Here is a 19,195-nt window from a genome sequence, read left to right on the forward strand (position 1 = left end):
GCCCGGGTGGTTGTCACGAAGACGCTAGACCGCCGAGGCAGCGCGGACCAGATGCCTTGAACAGTTGATATCGCCGTTTGCTACATCACAAAGTTTGCGCTCTCGACGGCCGCAGCGTGGAATGTGTCACCTCAATGGACAGCGAAACGGACACATTTTTGATGGATCATCGTGCATCTGTGAAAGGGGCCGGACATTGGTGCCACTTTTCGTGGCGTGCTGGGATATGTAAAGATGGCCGGCCGCCGCATGACTTTTGAGTGCAGTCGTTCATGTCTGAGACTCTCGCACCCAGACTTTTTTCCTGTTCCTGCAACTGCGTTTCTTTCCTCTTTTTCCATCAAAGTTAAATTCTCGTTGAAGAACATATCGCGCCAGCGTCAGAGATGCCTTTCAAGCAACACGGCCGTCAGTACGACTTGGTCGTTTTTGGTGCTACTGGTGTGTATAAGTCGAGGGTGGATCGTGGTGATGTAACTCACCGTCCAACAGCTGACAACTCCAAAAGGCTACACTGGGACGTTCGTGGCAGAGCACATTACAACCCATCTGCCGACCAATTTGAAATGGGCAGTTGCAGGTCGATCGGAGACGAAGCTCCAAGGTCTTATTGCTGAGTGCAAGAAGCAGAGTCCCGACAGGTTGCAGCCTGGTGAGTGAAAGGATTTAGGTTACGCAGAGATCAGATGAGTGTCTGATCTTCATCAGCGAAGTGACTGTCTCGGCGTCTTCCATTTTCAATCGTGCTGGCAACGGATGAGTCTACCACACGTTGGAAAAGTAGGCAAACCGAGAAACAGCAGCTTGCATTGGAGGGGAAAGTGGTGACGAGGTGCTCAAGAGAGGGGCTGAATCCGTCATGCAGGCCTGGCCAAATAAGTCACTACCCATCAGTACTAACCACTTCCACAGAAATCGAAATCTGCAGCCTCAACCACGAGGACCTCGAGGCTCTCGCCAAAAAGACATTTATTCTCATCACAACCGTCGGCCCCTATGCAAAGTATGGCGAGACTGCCTTTCGAGCCTGCGCCGAGAACGGCACGCATTACCTCGATGTCACCGGCGAGACCCCTTGGACCGGCACAATGATTGGCAAATACGAGAATGCGGCAAAGGAAACAGGCGCCATGATGTTTCCCCAGATTGGAATTGAATCGGCACCGCCAGACCTCGTCACCTGGTCGTTGGCCAAGCAGGTCCGCGAGAAGCTCTCGGCCAAGACAGGCGCCGTGACGGTATCCATCCACAAGCTGGAGTAGGTTCTTTCTTTCCATCTCGCCGTGCCATTGATGATTGGATTTGGGGTGCCGGTGAAACATCGACAGAACGTTGCTCTAACGCCGAATTTTGTCTGTTAGTTCGGCTCCGTCTGGCGGTACCCTGGCGACGGTCCTCAACTTGTTTGAGTCATTCACGATCCAGCAAGTAAGAGAGCAGCACAAACCATATGCTCTCTCGCCCGTGCCAAACAACAACAAGGTTCAGTCGCAGACGTCCCTGCTGACCAAGTTGGTGGGATTGCGAAACGTTCCCAGCCTGGGACTGATGACTACGTCGATTGCTGGGATGACGGACACGCCCATCATCCAAAGAACCTGGGGTCTCTTGGCATCGGTGCCTTCGCGTGAGAAACAATTCTACGGACCAAACTTTTCGTTCCACGAGTACATGAGAGCAAGGGGCTACCTTCAAGGAATGGCTATTCACTGGGGTCTTGCCTTCTTCGGCCTCCTGCTTGCGACTGCTGCGCCGTTCCGCAAGTTGGTGAAGAGATTTGTTTACGAACCTGGCCAGGGCCCGGACAAGGAGCTATCAAAGAAGGATAAGATTGAGTATCGTGGCATTGCCAGCCCGGATAAGGAGTCCAAGACGGAGTTTCCCAAGGCTTACTGTCGTGCCTGGTACGACGGCAGCATGTACTACTGTGAGTCTGGTTTCCCCCAATTGGTCGAGGATGACAGAATGCTGACTGGGCACACACACTCATAGTGACGGCTGTTCTGTTGGCCCAAGCTGCATCAACGCTGTTGGAGGAAGACGTCGACCTGCCTGGCGGTGTCTTTACTCCGTCGTGCTTGGGACAGCCGTTCATCAATCGGTTGCAGGGAGTCGGCTTCAACTTTGAGGAGAAGATTCTGGAGCACTGACTGACGAGATGAGGTGTTGGTTCTCAACTGTGTTGTCCACCGATGATGATTTGAGGGGGGGTTCGCTTCAATGTAAACGGATTGTTCAAACGTATGCTGTAATTATCGAAACATGTTATACTCAATTTTGAAAAGAACGGGTTCATGTGCGTGACGATCGTTGCCGCATAAACTATCTGCCCGCGAAACAAGCTGACAACAGGATGCAACGTCGATTGTCGATGATAGCCAGGAGAGCTTACAACAGCTACCCAACAGCTACCCAAGGTAAGCAGATAGGCCAGGGGTTTAGGTTCGCCTTCTGATCCAATTGACGGTACTTGCAGCGCGATGCTTCCAGTTGGCACCGGAGATGCATCCCAAATGTTCCCACTGTGGAGATGTCGCCGGCGTGCTGGGCCGACCTGCCTTAACCGACCTGGAGCGGGCAGCTGGGCGCATACCAAAGATACCGTAAGGCACCTTACCTTTAAGCACCTAAGGTACGTAGTGCATTCCATTTGGCAGTCGTCGGGTAATTAGCGCCCCGAAAGCAGCTTTCCCCGCAGAATTAAAAGGAGCACGCAGCTCGAATGGCCAGGCCCAGGAGGCTCCCAATTCGGTGCAAAACTTAGGACGTCATCAGTCCACGGTGCATGTGGTGAGGTGCAAATCCAGCACCGGCCGGACCCAGCAAGCAAAGCACAGGGCAGTCTCCATCGCTTTCCACGTCCACCACACGCAGCAGTGACCTTTCTCCGGAACCTCCAATTCCTTGTACTCAGTTGCGACATGCGATAACCCACGACCCGACGACTTTCTCTTCCACTTTTCAAGTCGAACCAGATTATAGTTTTTTCTTCACTTTTCTTTCCTTCTTTCATATCTGTGATACCCCCCTGAGCTGTGAGAGAGGTAGAGAGAAAGAGTGAGAGAGCGCTCGCGGAGAGAGAGAGAGAGAGAGAAGAAGAAGAAGAAAGCTTTTTTCGAGAATGGATCAGACAACAACAACAACAACCGCCTCGGCCTCGGCCACCGAGAACACGCCACTACTACCAACGACAGAACTCCGCCCCAAGTCATCGCGAACCGTCACGTTCAACCCGAACCCCGTATCCAAGACCATCGAGCCGGAGCCCAATTTTCAACGATCAAAATCGAGCCACGGCAACAGTCTGGCGACGAGTCCCGGACAGAGCTCGGCCCTATCTTCCATCAACAACAAGCTGCGTAGGAGAAACAGTCATGGCGCCGTGCAGAGCCTACCGCCTCAGATGGTGCCCAAGATCGGTCCCCAGCGAAGCACCAAGAACGCGCAGAAGCTGAAGCTCCTGCCCAACCCCGAGCTCAACGAAGAAAGCCCCGACGAGGAGAGCGGGAGGGACGTGTACTCGCAGTACACCAGAATCAAGGATCCCACGGCGCGTAGGGATGCCGCGCGCCTGGGCAAGGCGGACCGCGACAGACTGCCCAGGGTGACGGCGTACTGCACGGCGAACAAGTACCAGATGGAAGGGCTCATGCGCTTCCTCAAGGGCCGCGGCAAGTCGAGGGGCGCCAACCCCAAGCTCATTGACGAGTGCATCTACACGGCGTACGACTACAGCAAGACGGTCGAGAATAGGCACGATCGCAGAGTAGGCGCGCAGCCCGACCCGGTCCAGGCGTACGAGAGGCGGCACTCGACGGGCGACGTCTCGGACAATGGCTTTGCTCGGGATAACCTCATCGACCTTCAATCCGAGGGCCGGCACGACTCTGGTTTCGCCGACGGGTTCGAGGGTGCCAACAACGAGCACGCCATGGTTGAGTCCAACCCGGACTTTGACACGCAGATCCACACCCCCGAGGTCTTCCTCTTTGACTACGGAGTCGTTGTGATATGGGGCATGACTATGGCCCAAGAGCAGAGGTTCCTCAAGGAGCTTGCCAAGTTTGAGACGGAGAAGTTGTCGCCAGACGATGTCGAGACGGAGCACTTTAACTTTTACTACACAAAGGAGTATCAGGCCCGTATCTACAATGACTTCATCACTTTAAGGGACAAGAGAAACTACATGACCAAGCTGGCCATTTCTCACGCCCTAGCACAGAGCGTCAAGGTAAGAGACTGTTGACAATCAGAGGGACTGCTCGGTAACTGACATGGTCGGGATAGACATCGCTTTTCGAGGAACTGATTGCTTCGACCGTCGACACATGTAAAGACATCCCTACGCAGATCGCGCTGACGGGCAAGATCGCCCTCAGCCGCACGCAAATCAACATGCAGATCGGCGAGCTCTTCATCCTCCGCATCAACATCCACCTCAACGGCTCCGTCCTCGACACACCGGAGCTGTTCTGGGTCGAACCGCAGCTGGAGCCGGTGTACCAGGCCGTCCGTACCTACCTCGAGATGGACCAGCGCGTCGGCCTCCTGAACGAACGCCTGGATGTCATTGCGGACCTGCTAGCGGTCCTCAAAGACCAGCTCAGCCATGGACACGGAGAGAAGCTGGAGTGGATTGGTAGGCCGACCTCCCCCTCCCCCTTTTCTTGACCTTATCCCGTGGCCTTTTGCTGACAGCTCTCATAGTAATTGTACTCATTGCAGCTGAGATTGTCGTCGCAGCCATCAACATCGTGGTGGATTTGTATGCATCGGATTAGTAACATTTATGGCACGCATACAAGTAGGAATTAGGATTCTCTTTGCACAGCGGGGTCTTCACAGGCAGGGGAAAAGCTCAGCAATCGGGAAGGTAATTCACACAAAACAGGGCACACAGAACATCCATGGGCCCCGTCAAAGTGGCGCAATAGAGAATGAGCTTCACGGCGCAGACCACGCAGTGGGAGGGTGAGGGTGCTACCCTAGTCGGCTGCAGCAACAACTACTCCATTTTCCAGGAGTCGATTACGGTGTTTCTCTCGTATTGTACAAATAAAAAGAAAGGAATTTTCTACCCGCAAAGCCCCTCCCCAACGCCAAAATCCCTGTTTACACGGAAGCATGAGCTGAATGCCCATCAGTCGTCCGCCTTGTCGTCCTTGTCGTCGGCCGCGGGCGTGTCGTCTGCCTGCTCCTCAGTATCGTAGTTGGTCATCTCCACGTCCTCATCCTGTGACGCAGCTGGTGCGGGCTCTGGTGACTTTTCGCGCTCTTCCTCGTCTTCATCCTTGGCCTCGGCGCTCTTGCTCTTGGCCGCGAAGGCGTCCTTTTCCTTTTGGTACTTGGCCATCTCCTCCTCGGAGCGGGTCTGGAACTCCTCCTTTTCACCCTCGGGGAGATCCTTCCAACCGCGGGCGAGCTCCTCTTCAATGTTGGCATCGGCGTCGTCCTTGTTCTTCTCTTCGAGAGCGGGCCGCGTGTCGGCGCAGTACAGCTCGAACGCGTTCCCGGGGCGCTTGGGCGGCTTCGCGACGCCGTTGGTGTGCGCCGACGCCTGGGTATCGGTGCCCTGGGTCGCGTCGCCGCCCTGGGTGTGGGAAAAGGTCTCGGAGCTGGGCGAGACGGTGGCGGCGGTCTGGCTGAGGGGCCTGGAGTTGGCCTTTGCGGCCGAGTCGATCTCGGCCAGGACGGAGGGCTTGCGGTGACCGCGTTTCGTACGCAGAGGCTTTTCTTGCGGCTGAGATGGTGTCAGCATCCTGCTTTGTCGTCGAGGTGGGCTTGGCGGAGGGCCTACAGTCGGGGGCGGGCTCGGGCTGCCGTCTGAATCCTCCACGTTGGCGCTCGTTCTCTTGGCCAGCTGTTCGAGCAGGAAGGCTCTCTCCATCCGCAGCTTCTCAATTTGTCGTCGGATCCGGGCGAGGCGGACGCGGGTCGCGTCGTTCTCCTCCTCGACCTCGCCGGTGCGCTGCTTGAGCTGGATGCATTTTCGCCGGTAGGCCTCTTCGACGGAGGGAGGTAGGGAAGGCGGAATTGCTGAGAGGTCGATCGCGAGGGGGTTAGCTCGAATTATCTTTTTGGGAGGCATTGTGCGTGCGCGGGTTGTCCGGCGAAGTTCCAATCGTATCGAGGGTGAAGGGGTGGGAGAGAGAGAATTGGCTTTTTCCCCCCAAGACAAGGTACGGGGGGAATGAGTTGCGACGAGATGGGGTTCGCGGCGGATGTCAAGCGGAGCTTTGCGAGGGTGGTAGGTTCATTGATTTTCCGAGGGAGTTTACAAACGTACCGGATTGCGGAGCCATTATTACGTATCTGCAAAGGTCAAGAGTGATGGTGGTAGTACAGAACACGCCAAAAGGACGAAGGAGATGAATTGAGGCTCGATTGCGACGCGGATCTGAAGATTGGAGAGTTGGAATTGGGTAAAGGAACCTGGGCCGGGGGGGGGGGGAGCGCGAGGGAATGGGCGATTGTCGTCAGGAACCAACACGCAGCAAACACGCCAGCTGGGAAGTGCGAGGCTGGCAGTTGCTGTCTCACACAGACGACAGGAACCTTTGGTGCCACTGTGCTTGGAAGCAGGGGGGTTTCCAGTGGAGTGTTTCTCTGTCCGTCTGGACGGGGGGGTGGACCGGGTGGTTCCAGCACCTGTTGAAGCTGTGGCCCAAAATTTAGAATGCACCAGATGAGCCGGATCGGAACAATGGCTCGCCTACAGCGTCGTGATTGGTCATCCCCGGTACCTACCCACCAAGGCTGCAGCCATACGCTCCCGCACTACCCACGCCTTGCACCCAGACTTTTTTTCGAAAGGCCTGCCGTAGAGGAGGAGCTCCCGCAACCACATCATCAACACACAGGGTACATTCTACACTGTTGTTTTTGAGCCTCACGACTGACACCGCCCCGATTTACGAAGCGCATCCGGTCGGTGGCCCATCATGTCTCTCAACATCCCCAACGCGCCGAACGCCAACCTGTTCAAGCAGGGGTACAACAAGTGAGTCCCTTTTTACCAATCTGGAGCTCCCCTCCCCTCCCCCGCCTTGAAGCCCGTCACCGACACTGACCCCTCGTAACCAGCTACGATTCCGAAGATGGAGCCGTCCTTCGCAACATCGACGCCTGCCGGGCCATCTCCTCGACCGTCCAGACGTCCCTTGGCCCTTACGGCCGCAACAAGATTGTCATCAACCACCTCCAGAAGATGATCCTTACCTCAGACGCCGCCACCATCCTCAGAGAACTCGATGTTGTCCACCCGGCAGCCAAGCTCCTGGTCATGGCCAGTCAACAGCAGGAGGCCGAGATGGGTGATGCCACCAATCTGGTCATCGTCCTCGCCGGCGAGCTGCTGAAGAAGGCCGAGGACCTGCTTCGTATGGGCTTGAAGACATCAGATATCGTTACCGGTTACGAGCGTGCACAAAAGTTCGCTCTCGAGACACTCGAGGAGCTTTCCGTCGACAAGGTGGAGGATATCCGCTCGCAAGAGGAGCTCAGCAAGGCCATCCGCACTGTTGTCGCCAGCAAGCAGAACGGTAGCGAGGACTTCTTGGCTGAACTCGTCGCCGAGGCCGTCCTGGTTGTGCTGCCCAAGAACCCCGTCGGCTTCAACGTCGACAACATCAGAGTCGTCAAGATTATGGGTGGTGCTTTGGAGCAGAGCAGGGTAGTCAAGGGTATGGTCTTCCCCAAGGAGCCGGATGGATCGATCAAGAAGGCGCAGCGTGCCAAGGTCGGAGTCTTCTCCTGCCCCATCGACACCAGCCAGACCGAGACCAAGGGAACCGTTCTGCTCCACAACGCCAAGGAGATGATGGACTTCACCAAGGGCGAGGAGTCGCACCTTGAGGCTGCCATCAAGGAGCTTCACGATGTTGGCATCAGAGTGGTCATCGCTGGCTCAACCGTCGGCGAGCTGGCCCTTCACTACCTCAACAGATTCGGCATCCTCGTCATCAAGATTCTCAGCAAGTTCGAGCTGCGAAGAATTTGCAGAGTCGTTGGCGCTACTCCCCTTGCCCGGTTAGGTGCGCCGATGCCCGATGAGATGGGTTCCATTGACGTTGTCGAGACCCTCGAGATTGGCGGAGACCGCGTGACCGTGTTCAGACAAGAGAACGAGGCCACAAGAACAGCGACCCTGGTCCTCAGAGGAGCTACCCAGAACCACCTGGACGATGTCGAACGTGCTGTCGACGACGGCGTCAACGTCGTCAAGGCTATCACCAGAGACCCTCGCCTTGTGCCTGGTGCGGGTGCTACCGAGATCCAGCTCGTTGAGAGGCTGAACGCACTCGGCGAGAAGACTCCTGGCTTGTCACAATACGCCATTCGCAAGTACGGCGAGGCCTTTGAGGTCATCCCGAGAACGATTGCTGAGAGTGCCGGTCTGGATGCCACGGAGGTCCTCAGCAGGCTGTACGGAGCTCACCACAAGAAGGACGACTGGGCCACCGGTGTCGACGTCGAGGTAAGCGAGATGATTTCGTATTTTCTGGAATGCCATGCTAACTTTGCTAGAACGACGACGGCTCTGGTACCCTTGACGCCCGCGACGAGGGCATCTTGGACCTGTTGGTCTCCAAGTCATGGGCCATCAAGCTCGCCACTGAGGCAGCCCGCACCGTCCTTTCCGTTGATCAGATTATTGTGGCTCGTCGGGCAGGTGGCCCCAAGCCTCCTGGCCCCAACCCTGTGAGTCATATCCTCTGCGTACATCGGTTGCAGCGTGCTGACATTCGGTTTAGAACTGGGATGAGGACTAAATGGGTATATACGGCGGCTGGTAATGGAGTTCATGTCGGTTTTGATGATCATAGACCACCCCAAAAGTCACGTCGAGATATCCCGAATAGAGTCCTAAAGACAAATACAAGTGCGCGCGCACGCCCAAAGTGATGTATTCCAACGTCTTAGATTGGGCCCTAGTGGATGTGACCTCTCCTCGCCAGAGGGTTCGGTTGAGCTCACAGGAAAAGTGTACTGTGAGTCTGGGGTATGGCTTTGATATCAAAAGTTACGCTCCTGTCATAATCAGGTAATGGTACTTTGGTGACGGTACACATGGAACAGTCGTAAAACTCCCACACACGCCACCTTGATGTCTCTCAGGCCTGTTGCAAACAACAAATCATCATCTGAGTTCTTCCTCTCATGTTCTGACTTATGTGTACAATGGAGACAACAACGGCATTCACCAGAGATTCACCCGCTTGAGTAATGGAGAGATCAGAACGTTCAGGACAAGAGGCCTAGGGAGTTCTGTTGTTCACTTGGGAGATCGACGGCCAGGAGAGGGTCTAGACTCATAAGCTCTTAGACGCCCCCCACTGACCTTGCTGCAGCGGGGATGGAATACACAACTGAGTTCAAGTCCGCATCATCACTCATTGACGTGGAAGAGCAGGTTCGCATGACGAGAGAATGAGTTAGCTAGATCGCACGTACTACCTACAAGCTAGCTTCTCTCGTGCGTGCCAGAGACCATTCAAGCGGCGGCAACCTTGAAACCCCCCGGCATCAGATCCGTAAAAACTCTAGCGGGGTCATACTTGTTCCGAATCTCCTTCAAGCGGTCGAGGTTCCCCTCCGGATAACTCTCAAAGACAGGCTGGCCGACATCTGCCTCGTTCAGGTAATAGAACGGATACAGCGCGCCCATGGACTCCAATCTCTCCCTGACTCTGGTATTTAACTCGCTGATAAAGGTATCAAAGATTTTGTCGTCCGCCTCGTCTGCCCAGCTGTACGTCTGCTCGATCCAGCACGCAGGCGACTCGTCGATGCCCTGCAACGCACCCGGCCGGGCGTTTGTGGCTGCGAGAAAGGCCGAGGTGATGGGGTTGAAGGCGAAGCCGATGATGCCGCCACGCGTCTCCTTGAAGGTGGCCTTTGCGACCTCGAAGAACATGTCGTGGGCGATGAGCATTGCCTTCTTGTTGGCGTAGATGGGGAGCATGTGGAATCGTTGTCTTGAGCCGTAGGAGCGACCTCCCTTTTGGAAGGATGGCGCCACGGCCTGGTGGTACTGACCCATGGGAAACGGTGCAAGGGACCTCGAACTATTGTCCCGGGTGAGTACGGAACCGAGGAAGTCTCCCAAGACCGCTGGCTGAGTTGTGTTTCCGTTGTAGAAGAGCGTCGAGGTGTACGTTGGGCCATCTGTTCCGCTGACGTAGGTGATGACGGGCAGAACAGCGGCCTTGGGATCGTGGTGCCCTTTGACGGCGAAGTTGTATACGCTATCGATGAACTGTTGCTTGACCTCTTCGCCGCCGTACGAAGGCGACGCGATCATTACGGTCGGGGCGCGGCGTGTCTGAAGATCGAAGCGAGTGACTAGACAGAACGAGTTTCCGCCTCCCTGGAGCGCCCAGAAGAGATCTGCGTGTTCGTTTGTGGAGGTGACTTGCGCGATGCTGCCATCAGCCAAGACGCACTGGTTCTTTTGTGTCAGTTACTTTAGATCCGAGGTTGGAGTCTGCGGTGTCTCACATACCTCATATGCCTTGATATTGCCGTTGGTCGACGCCAGACCGTACTCATAGCTGAAGATGGGAACGCCGCCCCCCAGCAAGAGACCGGATACGCCAATTGGACTGCCTCGACCGCCGAGGACGGTCACGCCTGTGCCGTCGAGCGCCGTGTATACGTCGGACCACCGGAGCCCAGGGCCAATGGTCAGCGTGTCTCGGTCGTTAGAGAGGTGGAGGGTTCCCATGTTCTTGCTCGATATCAAGATGCCGGTAGCGCCGATGCTGCTTGCGTTGGAGATGGGCATATGTCCGCCTCCGCGAATTGCGAACTCGACTTGGTGGTCTACGATACGCTCGAGGCCAGATGCGAGTTGCTGGGCGTTGAGGGGTGCGAATATGCACGCTGGACGGAGCCAAGATCTCGCGGACCAGGGAACTGGGCGATGGTTGAGATGTTAGGGGGGGCGACACTCAGGTTGAGAGAGTCATAGGAACACTGTTCTCACCTTGGACTTCCTCGGTATAGGGTTCGTCTTTAGGGAAGAGCGTCGAGTTGCCAAAGTCTCTCCTGAGGCCCTGGCAGACTTTAGGTGCCTTCTCTGCGCATGATATCTCTGAAGCAGCAGCCGCGGTGACCAAGCCGGTCAGTAAGAGGTAGAAAGCATGCATCATGTGAAATGGAGGAGCGTAAAATAGAATATTCAGACAATAGTGTCAAGCTATGCATATCTGTCTCCTCGGATGATAACTCTTGAGGCTTTTATTGTATCCGAAAGCGCGTCCATCCTTTCAACTTCCCGAGCATACCGCCGGTAGACACTTTCTCCGTCGGGATGCAATCGCTCCATGCGACTCCTCAAGTGGACAGAAGCAATCTCAATGGCTCCAACTTACTTACCACCTTGGGCGCACAAAGTCGGATAGGAGATCAGATTCCAGCTGTGATTGTTGCGACGGAAACCCTCTGGGCGAAAACCGTCGTTCCAACGATCTCTTCTACAGTACGCATAGCAATTAATGTCAAGCTGGGCAGAGCAGCAACCTCGTGGCTATCTCTGGAAGGTAATAGATAATTAAGACTCTAGTCTACGCCATGTATTACTGTGACAATCAGCAAGAAACATGAGAGCAATCTTATATGGCTCCCGAGGGACCTTTGAGGCTCTTGAGCAGCAATTATATCATCTCCGCGCAGACGTAGGCATTCTAATGAAGTGGTATTGGCTAAATGTTGAGTCGGAAGTATTAACATAGCTGATCGCCGTGTGTTACAGCAGCTCAGAATCATAAGTGTCTATGTGGGTTTCTCCATAATCTATCCGGTCGACTCTTCGACTGAGATGGTACTCCGTACACCAATTTCATAACACTAAGTTGTCTGTGGGAGAGCCGGCTCTGTCTCACGACTCGAGTAGTGTCCAGATGCGGTAACGAAAAACGAAAGCGAACCCGAAAGGTAGGTGGAAAAGTAGAGACTTGCACGCAAATGACTGTCTTGGCGCCCAATGCATGTCCCGTATCGGGCCAGCAATTGGGCCGATGCCGCGTCTTTGTACTTGTTCTAACGCACAATCGATGGGGACAACTTTTTCGAGTTCATCCGATGCTGTTCAAAGTCAAAGTCGATCAATCTCAGCGGCTTTTCTTCTCGTTCTTGTTCAAAACATCTCTAGTTCTTCTACAAGTACCGCAGAAACCAGCTGCGCTTTTATTCTAGCAGTCTCCGAACCACGAACAGTAGGTGCCACCCTGGTCACAGACTGCGGCTAACTATGGGTCTCATTTAAGGTTACGTGTGTGGGAGCGTGTAAACATCGACTACCTACGGATACCTGTGCGTACGTATATTCTGAATGTTGGAAGTGAGGCAGTCCGAACCTCCAATTCTTGCTTCTATTCACCACTCTTCTTGAATAGCAAGCGCTTCGCGCGGCTCGAGACCATGACTATCATTTGTGCGGCGGCGTTCCATCCATTTCCAGACCTCCCTGTCGAAATTCGCAGTCGTATCTGGGATCTCACCGTCGAGCCCCGCACCATCGAGGTGCGCGTGATTTACCATCAACCGAACCCAGCAGCCGACAAGGAATCCGATCCTGGCGTGCAGATGGTGGACTGGGGAGTGAAGCAGCCGCCGCCGACGCGCCACCTGCGCTCGTTTACCCCGGCCCCGGCCCAACTGCAAACGTGTCGCGAGGCCCGTGAGCACCTGTCTACACATTGTGATACTAGATCTCGATACGAAAAGGCCTTTTCTGAGATCACCACGACACCGTATGACGGGTTCGACCCCGTGCCCGAGGGCGACCCGCAGCGGAAGCACTATGTCTGGTTCAACTTTGATAAGGACATGCTCTCCGTTGGGGACACAGAGTTGAGCGACTTCCGGGCTGTGGCTCTGTCGGATTGGAAGTCCAATTCGACCGCGAGTAGGGGCAGAGCATGGGCCACCTCGAGGGGGTACACTTAGACCTCGACTACCCACCCAACCTCCGCTTGGAATCTCCCTTCTACTCCTTACGCAGAATCAATCAATACAGAGATATTGATACTTCGTCACCCACAGGACCCTACGGTTCGAACCAACATCCCTGTGATAGGGACACCAACAGGCTCACCAAATTCGCCGGTTACGGCTTGAGCGTGCCCTCTCGAACGAGTACTTTTCACGCAAAGAATCGCTGTTGATTAGTAGGCTGTTTAGGAATGTTGCCGAGGTTCATTTAATCTGTTTGGAGGGCATCAGGTCGGGTTACTCGATCACAGAAGACATGGAGTTTCCTTGTGGGCCCGAGAACGTCTACTTTGTTGACCCACAAGAGATGGGCGGGATGATGATGAACAGTGTTGACCTAGATGCTATGGTGATCGGGGAGGGAGAAGACCTTTACGGGTCAGAGGAAGGGGGCTAAAGGAAGATTTAAAAAATTGTTGCCGATTCTCTTACGATGATCTGCTTATCTACACTGGAGGACGCGAATGGAACTTAATGCACATCCTGTGCTAATGATAAACTATGCATCTTGTTCTTTATGACTGCAAACTAAGCTACAAATATCATCATATCATGGCTTCGCCAATGGTCTGCCTTGGGAGCTGTATTTGACTTCAGGGTCCCCCAACTAGAAGTGAGAGTCCCCCAACTAAAAATGAGGGATCAAAGGATGTTTTACCGCTGTAGGGGAAAGAGATGTAGCATTTCGTTCAAAGGTTTTGGATGCATGCAGCTTCGACGCTTGAGGCGGACCAAAGAGGTTGAGGATAGCTTTACCAAGACCCTGATTCCTTCGGGCTGCTTGAAATCCAGAAAACAGCTCTTCTCGGAGCTAGGTTCCAGGATCTTCCGTAGAGCTATTCGTACTGAAGATAATAGTTGCTCTAGTCATCAGTGGTACTAGGGCATGATACACCAGCCATGTTCGCCCTATCAACCCCGTGAATATAAAATTCATACAGGAGACTATGGATATTGGGTTTCTAGAAAAGTTAGACAATTTTGAAGTTGCCTCACTATCAATTTTCGATATATCCTTAATGTCGTGATGGTCAACCATCTGTGGCCTCACTGCCCGTCACGTGACCTCGGTTACATAATCACAGAGGCCCACACTCGCTCGCATCACCTATTTCAGAGTGAGCGCCTGTAACATAGTTTAGATTAGCATAGACCATGTCGGCATAGCGCCCGGCACGTCCTTTTGTTACCAGAAGTTAAATACATCATCATCATCATCATCATTTCAGAGTGAGCCTAGTACCTATTCTCTACTTTCAATGGATAACCGTTCTCTATCACAAATCTCGATGCCCACATTGTGACCATACGACACTTAAGATGTTAATTTAATTCAAGTGATTGTTAAGGAAGCTGTATTACCCCTGTCATCTCAATGAGCCTGAATTCTGACCCCTTATCTTGACGGACCAATCCATATCTTTCGTGGTTTTTAAAGTGAGTCGGCTTCATGGTTGTCAGTATGTTAGAGTTCGCAAATCCCCGATCCTAATTAACGGAATATCATCGTCGCAGTTTTGGATGGCTAAGAAGAAGCCGGTCTTTCTCAGCCTCTCGATGATGTCCATGACCTTTCCTATCAATCGGGCAATACGGTACACTAACTTGAGGGCATCCAGCAGTGCATGCTGATGCGGGTTTTGACAGCTGTATTAACCATGATTCGTCAGCGATGCGATAAGCATCCGCACAAGGCTGGCGGCAAGAGAGACTTCCCCTCCTTTAACTTTTCTGCAGGTGACAGCCTGCTCCGGCGACTAAGTTGATCTTCGCATTTCCATCTACAGTTTCGAGTATGCTGTTTTGTGTCCGTACCCGTCTGTTGCTCCGAGACAGACTACAGTGTTACATATTTACCGACCCTGATCGTGAGGTCGCGACGAATAAGAGTCGAACGATTTAAACAAACAACCCGAACGATCGAAAAATGGCGCAGGGACGAAACCTCAACGACTACAAGGTGGCATGGATCTGTCCGCTTGAGGTGGAGCAGATCGCAGCGATGGAGATGCTGGACAAGGAGCACCCCCCACTAGCAAAGTCCCCAACAGACCATAATGTGTACAGCCTCGGGAGCATCAACGGCCACAATGTCGTTATCGCAGGTTTGCACCAGCCTGGCAACAGCCCCGCGGCTACGGTCGTGACACAGATGAGGATGACGTTTCCCAACTTACGCTTTGGTTTGTTGGTTGGCGTTGGCGGTGGGGTTCCCGTCAAGACGGATCAGGGGCCGATCCGGCTAGGTCATGTGGTTGTCAGCAAGCCTGCGGGTGGATATTCTGGCGCTTTGCAGTACGATCACGGGAAAGCGGAAGGAGGGCACTTTGAGCGGACGGGTGCCTTGGCGCCACCACCGGCACTTCTGCTAAGTGCTGCACAAGCTCTAGCGGTACAGCGGGATAGGTCAGAGTTCGATCCAGTGCAGCAGAGCCTTTATCGAATCAAGACGGACCGCCCTCGCCTTCGACGATTCCAGTATCCCGGGGAGCGAAACGATTATCACTATCCATCAAATTACGTACACCAGCGCGAAGGAGAACCTTGTGCAACGGTCTGCGACCCATTGAAGCGTGTGGCCAGACCGGTTGATGATGACGATAACTTCGTTATAGTACACAGGGGCAATATCGCATCTGGAGAGTTAGTGGTCAAGAACGCAGAGCTGAGAGACACGCTGGCTCAGCAACATGGGCTCCTGTGCTTTGAGACGGAAGCTGCGGGGGTAATTGCCGACTTTCCCTGCCTCGTCGTGCGCGGTATCTCGGATTACTGCGATTCGCACAAGAACGACGACTGGCACGGGTATGCAGCAGCTGTGGCAGCAGCGTATGCTCGACAACTCTTCTTCCACCTGCCCGTGGACGAATTGCAACGGTACGAAGAATTCCAAAATCGGTAGCATAGGTCATCAGGCTTGGTAGCTAATATCAACGGAATATCGTTCAGGAGCCCCTTCCATGATGAGTCGCGACAATCGAGTTCAACTGAACTAAACTTTGGTAGACAAGATATGTCACAATTAGCTTTAGCTGAACCAGGAAGCGATGGAAGTATGAGTCGTCAAGCACCGCCGCTGCCTGCCAGAAAACCTACTGCACATACCCCACACCAACCGGCCCCGGAACGGGGCATGCAAATGCCTGGACAGAGAGTCCGAAACGGGGATACTGCTTCCGCTTACGGTGCCGCGCAAGATATGACATTCTCAATACCTCGGAAGCCAGTCAATAAGTCTGAGAAGAGAGTGTTGATTGCCGTTTTTGGCATGACAGGAACAGGGAAAACTTCCTTGATAAAAACACTTGCTGGTGAAGCGGCAAGCCAGCTTCGCATTGGGCATGGCTTAGAATCTTGTAAGTATTCTCCCCCTATCCCTATTACTTTAACTGGAATATACCAGGCACCCAGGATATCGAGACGGTCGATTTCTCACTTGACGGTCATAAAGTCACACTCGTTGACACTCCCGGGTTTGATGACTCGGAGAGGAGTGACACTGAAATTCTCAAACTCATAGCCGCTTGGCTACAGAATTCTTACAAAGTACGTTCCCGGCAAGACTTTAAAGAAAATCTCAGGGGTTTTCAATTGACCTTGATAGAATGAAACGCTGTTGTCGGGGTTGATCTATCTCCACCGAATCTCGGATGTACGAATGTCAGGCTCCTCGCGAAAGAACATGCGAATGTTCGGCAAGCTTTGCGGAGCTGATCACATGTCCAAAGTGTGTTTGATGACTACTATGTGGGACAAGGTCACGCTTCAAGACGGATTATCAAAAGAAAACGATCTCAAACGTTCAAATTACTGGGGTCCGATGATTGACAGTGGGTGTTCCGTCAAACGACAAGATAGAGGATTAGAATCGGCGCGAGATGTGGTACGCGGGATGTTGAACGAGAAACCAACGGCCGTCAAATTGCAAGAGGAAATGATGATCGCGGGCAAGAACCTTGTCGAGACAGATGCTGGGATGGCCGTGGACGAGGAGATCCGTAAATTGGAAAGGAAGCATGCAGAAGATCTGGAAGACTTGAGAACACAGATGAAGGAGGCCAACGAGCAAAGTAAGTGGGGGTTCTTTCCAAAACCAAATCAGTTCCATTACTCACTCAGAATTAGGGAACATGAAGCTTCAAGCTCAACTCCAAGAGGAGTATGCTCAAACTATTTCTAAACTACAAAGGCGAGCCAATGAACGAGAAGAGCTCAACAATGCGCACATAGTTGATCTCCAGCGCCGTTATCAGAACGCATCGCATGAGAATGAGAGACAGCAAGACGAGCTCCGCTTTACTGCTGCTAGAGAGCGAGAACGCGCCAACATGGCCGAAAAACTGCTCGAGCAGGCTCATAGTTTTCCGGAAAGACCGGAGCGCTTCAGAGAGGCGCCTACTGCAAGAGAGCCGCAGGATTCACAGCGAATTGAGAGAGCAAGACAACGCTTCGCTAACTTGATAGTGGAGGATGACTACGAACAACGGCCACGTCGACGAGAAGCCGGAGGAGACGGCGATCCGCCAAACACCGTGATGGCGAGGTCAAATTCTGCACCATTACAGTCATACGGAGGAACTACCATAGCCGAGACGAAGAGACATCGGGAAAAGTATCATGGACAAGAGTACAAGACATTTCCGTGCTATGTTCCGAGGACCTTCGGAAGTTCAGGATGCGGACGACCTTTTGATGTCGTTAATCCGATAGCAGGGAAAATTCAATGTTGCTATTGTAGGAAGAGCTGGACAATCTGGGGAGCAGGAAATCGAAGGATTAGACATTAGTTGTACATCCCGCACGAACATAACGTTTCATGCTTCTCTTGTCACAGAATTGGGACCACATTATTTACGCGTGAATCATGAACATGCGGTCTTTAAACACAGGTCTAATGCCATATCAGTTTGTGTCCTAAGTAAGCAGAGCGAGAACGTCAATAATGAGTACACTATACGTACAAAGAGTTTGATGCACCTAAACATCATCATCAAGTGAATCTACCCCAGTTGACGCACTTATGAGGGCTGGTCAAATTACCAATTAATCATACTAGTCGCATTTAACGCCTCAATGAGTAAGTACTCAGATAAACGTCTCTTTTCAAATTTATTCACAACCGTTCAGGTGTTATGCGTGTTAATTAAGGCGCGGTTACCCCTATTTTCTCGCAATAGACGCCCTATTCTTGTTCAGGGGATGTATCCTTTTGATGTCATCGTAACTTTGTTACTTGTGGGTACCCAAAGGACTCGCCCGACTTCCCCCTCGCCTAATTTTTCTTGGCATCTACTGTTAGTGCAATAGGTGGGCCAACACCAATATCCTTAACAGTTGAAAACCCTTCACCTCTCTCCTCCGGCGCCCTCCCGCGATGGCCTCATAGCCTCCGGTGGGCTCTGGACTATTGCCAGCCTCCTCGGCCGGTCCTGACCGAGGCTCTGGACCCCCTCCGGAGTCGTCTCTAACCTTAAGGGCTAAACGCCGCCGCGGTACCGAGGCCCAGCTACCCCGGCCTAGCCTCGTAGGAAGCCAGCCTAACGCCCTTACGATAACCCCCTTAACGGCTAAGGGGCCCTCGACTATGACTGGGATAGCTACTAGAGCTGTCCTTACAGCTCTTAATAAAGAGGCTAAGTACTATAAAGCCCGAAAGGACGTCTTTATAGCTATTATTTAGTCTATGAATAATATAATCTTTTACTTTAAGGGGCCTAGGAAGTAGATCGCAAAAGAAGCTATGACCTATGTAATCTCAGCCTTAAAGAGGATTATAGGTAACGAGACTACGGCTCCGACTCCGAGCCGGAAGTAGACTGACGTAGCAGCCTCGGCTTTAACTACAGCCATGGCCGTGGCCGTAGCCCCGTCCCGTGCCCGAATCCTATCCCGGCCCGAAGTCCAGACACAGAGTCTAACGGAGACCCGGGCCCAGGCTCTATCCCAACCGAAGGAGGACCTCCGGGTCTTTACCCATATCCTAGAAGAGGACCTAGCGGCTACTAGGAAGCACGCCCCCTTTGCCCTACGCCGGATAGTCTACTAGGCCCTTAGGCTCTAGCTAGTAAATATCCTATATATCTACTATATTATAACTAGCTACTTATTAAGACCCCTAAATAAGCAGGTCTAGTAAGCCCTCCTTATAAATAAATAAAAACTAGTAACTAGAGTATTGTTACGGCCAGCTAGTCGTAGG

General features: G+C 53.1%; 8 protein-coding genes across 8 annotated transcripts; 6 read left to right on the plus strand and 2 right to left on the minus strand.

Moving 5' to 3' along the window:
- The first annotated feature begins 211 nt into the window (after positions 1-211).
- On the plus strand, positions 212-2,304 carry BDP81DRAFT_434195 (saccharopine dehydrogenase). Its single transcript, XM_060590942.1, has 5 exons — positions 212-441; positions 509-652; positions 913-1,258; positions 1,362-1,927; positions 1,993-2,304. Exons 1-5 carry the CDS (start codon positions 387-389, stop codon positions 2,148-2,150), a joined length of 1,269 nt encoding a protein of 422 aa, XP_060442249.1. The 5' UTR covers positions 212-386; the 3' UTR covers positions 2,151-2,304.
- Positions 2,305-3,121: 817 nt separating this feature from the next.
- On the plus strand, positions 3,122-4,781 carry BDP81DRAFT_326255 (uncharacterized protein; the record flags this gene model as incomplete). The annotated part of the gene is made up of 3 exons (XM_060585048.1): positions 3,122-4,231; positions 4,288-4,639; positions 4,708-4,781. 3 exons carry the CDS (start codon positions 3,122-3,124, stop codon positions 4,779-4,781), a joined length of 1,536 nt encoding a protein of 511 aa, XP_060442250.1.
- A 359-nt stretch (positions 4,782-5,140) lies between these two features.
- BDP81DRAFT_483202 (uncharacterized protein) lies at positions 5,141-6,310 on the minus strand (the record flags this gene model as incomplete). The annotated part of the gene is made up of 2 exons (XM_060595044.1): positions 5,798-6,310; positions 5,141-5,740 (listed from the first exon to the last, which is right to left on the minus strand). Exons 1-2 carry the CDS (start codon positions 6,086-6,088, stop codon positions 5,141-5,143), a joined length of 891 nt encoding a protein of 296 aa, XP_060442251.1. The 5' UTR covers positions 6,089-6,310.
- A 631-nt stretch (positions 6,311-6,941) lies between these two features.
- On the plus strand, positions 6,942-8,771 carry BDP81DRAFT_397009 (T-complex protein 1 subunit theta; the record flags this gene model as incomplete). Its single annotated transcript, XM_060588261.1, has 4 exons — positions 6,942-7,000; positions 7,084-8,476; positions 8,527-8,700; positions 8,754-8,771. The coding sequence occupies 4 exons, from the start codon at positions 6,942-6,944 to the stop codon at positions 8,769-8,771; spliced, it is 1,644 nt and encodes a 547-aa protein (XP_060442252.1).
- Positions 8,772-9,493: 722 nt separating this feature from the next.
- On the minus strand, positions 9,494-11,150 carry BDP81DRAFT_483204 (FAD binding domain-containing protein; the record flags this gene model as incomplete). Its single annotated transcript, XM_060595045.1, has 3 exons — positions 9,494-10,444; positions 10,505-10,917; positions 10,988-11,150. The coding sequence occupies 3 exons, from the start codon at positions 11,148-11,150 to the stop codon at positions 9,494-9,496; spliced, it is 1,527 nt and encodes a 508-aa protein (XP_060442253.1).
- A 1,273-nt stretch (positions 11,151-12,423) lies between these two features.
- Positions 12,424-13,393, plus strand: BDP81DRAFT_325943 (uncharacterized protein; the record flags this gene model as incomplete). The annotated part of the gene is made up of 2 exons (XM_060585022.1): positions 12,424-12,873; positions 13,082-13,393. The coding sequence occupies 2 exons, from the start codon at positions 12,424-12,426 to the stop codon at positions 13,391-13,393; spliced, it is 762 nt and encodes a 253-aa protein (XP_060442254.1).
- Positions 13,394-14,923: 1,530 nt separating this feature from the next.
- BDP81DRAFT_326184 (ankyrin repeat protein) lies at positions 14,924-15,898 on the plus strand (the record flags this gene model as incomplete). Its single annotated transcript, XM_060585043.1, has 1 exon — positions 14,924-15,898. One exon carries the CDS (start codon positions 14,924-14,926, stop codon positions 15,896-15,898), a length of 975 nt encoding a protein of 324 aa, XP_060442255.1.
- Positions 15,899-16,195: 297 nt separating this feature from the next.
- BDP81DRAFT_326148 (P-loop containing nucleoside triphosphate hydrolase protein) lies at positions 16,196-17,176 on the plus strand (the record flags this gene model as incomplete). Its single annotated transcript, XM_060585039.1, has 3 exons — positions 16,196-16,352; positions 16,400-16,542; positions 16,601-17,176. 3 exons carry the CDS (start codon positions 16,196-16,198, stop codon positions 17,174-17,176), a joined length of 876 nt encoding a protein of 291 aa, XP_060442256.1.
- Between the last annotated feature and the right edge of the window lie 2,019 nt (positions 17,177-19,195).

The sequence above is a fragment of the Colletotrichum phormii genome (genome assembly GCF_030913505.1).
Source record: "Colletotrichum phormii strain CBS 102054 chromosome Unknown BDP81scaffold_17, whole genome shotgun sequence".
NCBI classification, from domain to species: Eukaryota; Fungi; Ascomycota; class Sordariomycetes; order Glomerellales; family Glomerellaceae; genus Colletotrichum; species Colletotrichum phormii.

Bases quoted from the DNA above. Each gene is read 5' to 3' on its own strand.
- BDP81DRAFT_434195 (XM_060590942.1), top strand. From the start codon at position 387: ATGCCTTTCAAGCAACACGGCCGTCAGTACGACTTGGTCGTTTTTGGT. The intron at 442-508 runs GTGTGTATAAGT...CAACTCCAAAAG, and splicing joins GGTCGTTTTTGGTGCTACTG to GCTACACTGGGACGTTCGTG. The intron at 653-912 runs GTGAGTGAAAGG...CCACTTCCACAG, and splicing joins TCCCGACAGGTTGCAGCCTG to AAATCGAAATCTGCAGCCTC.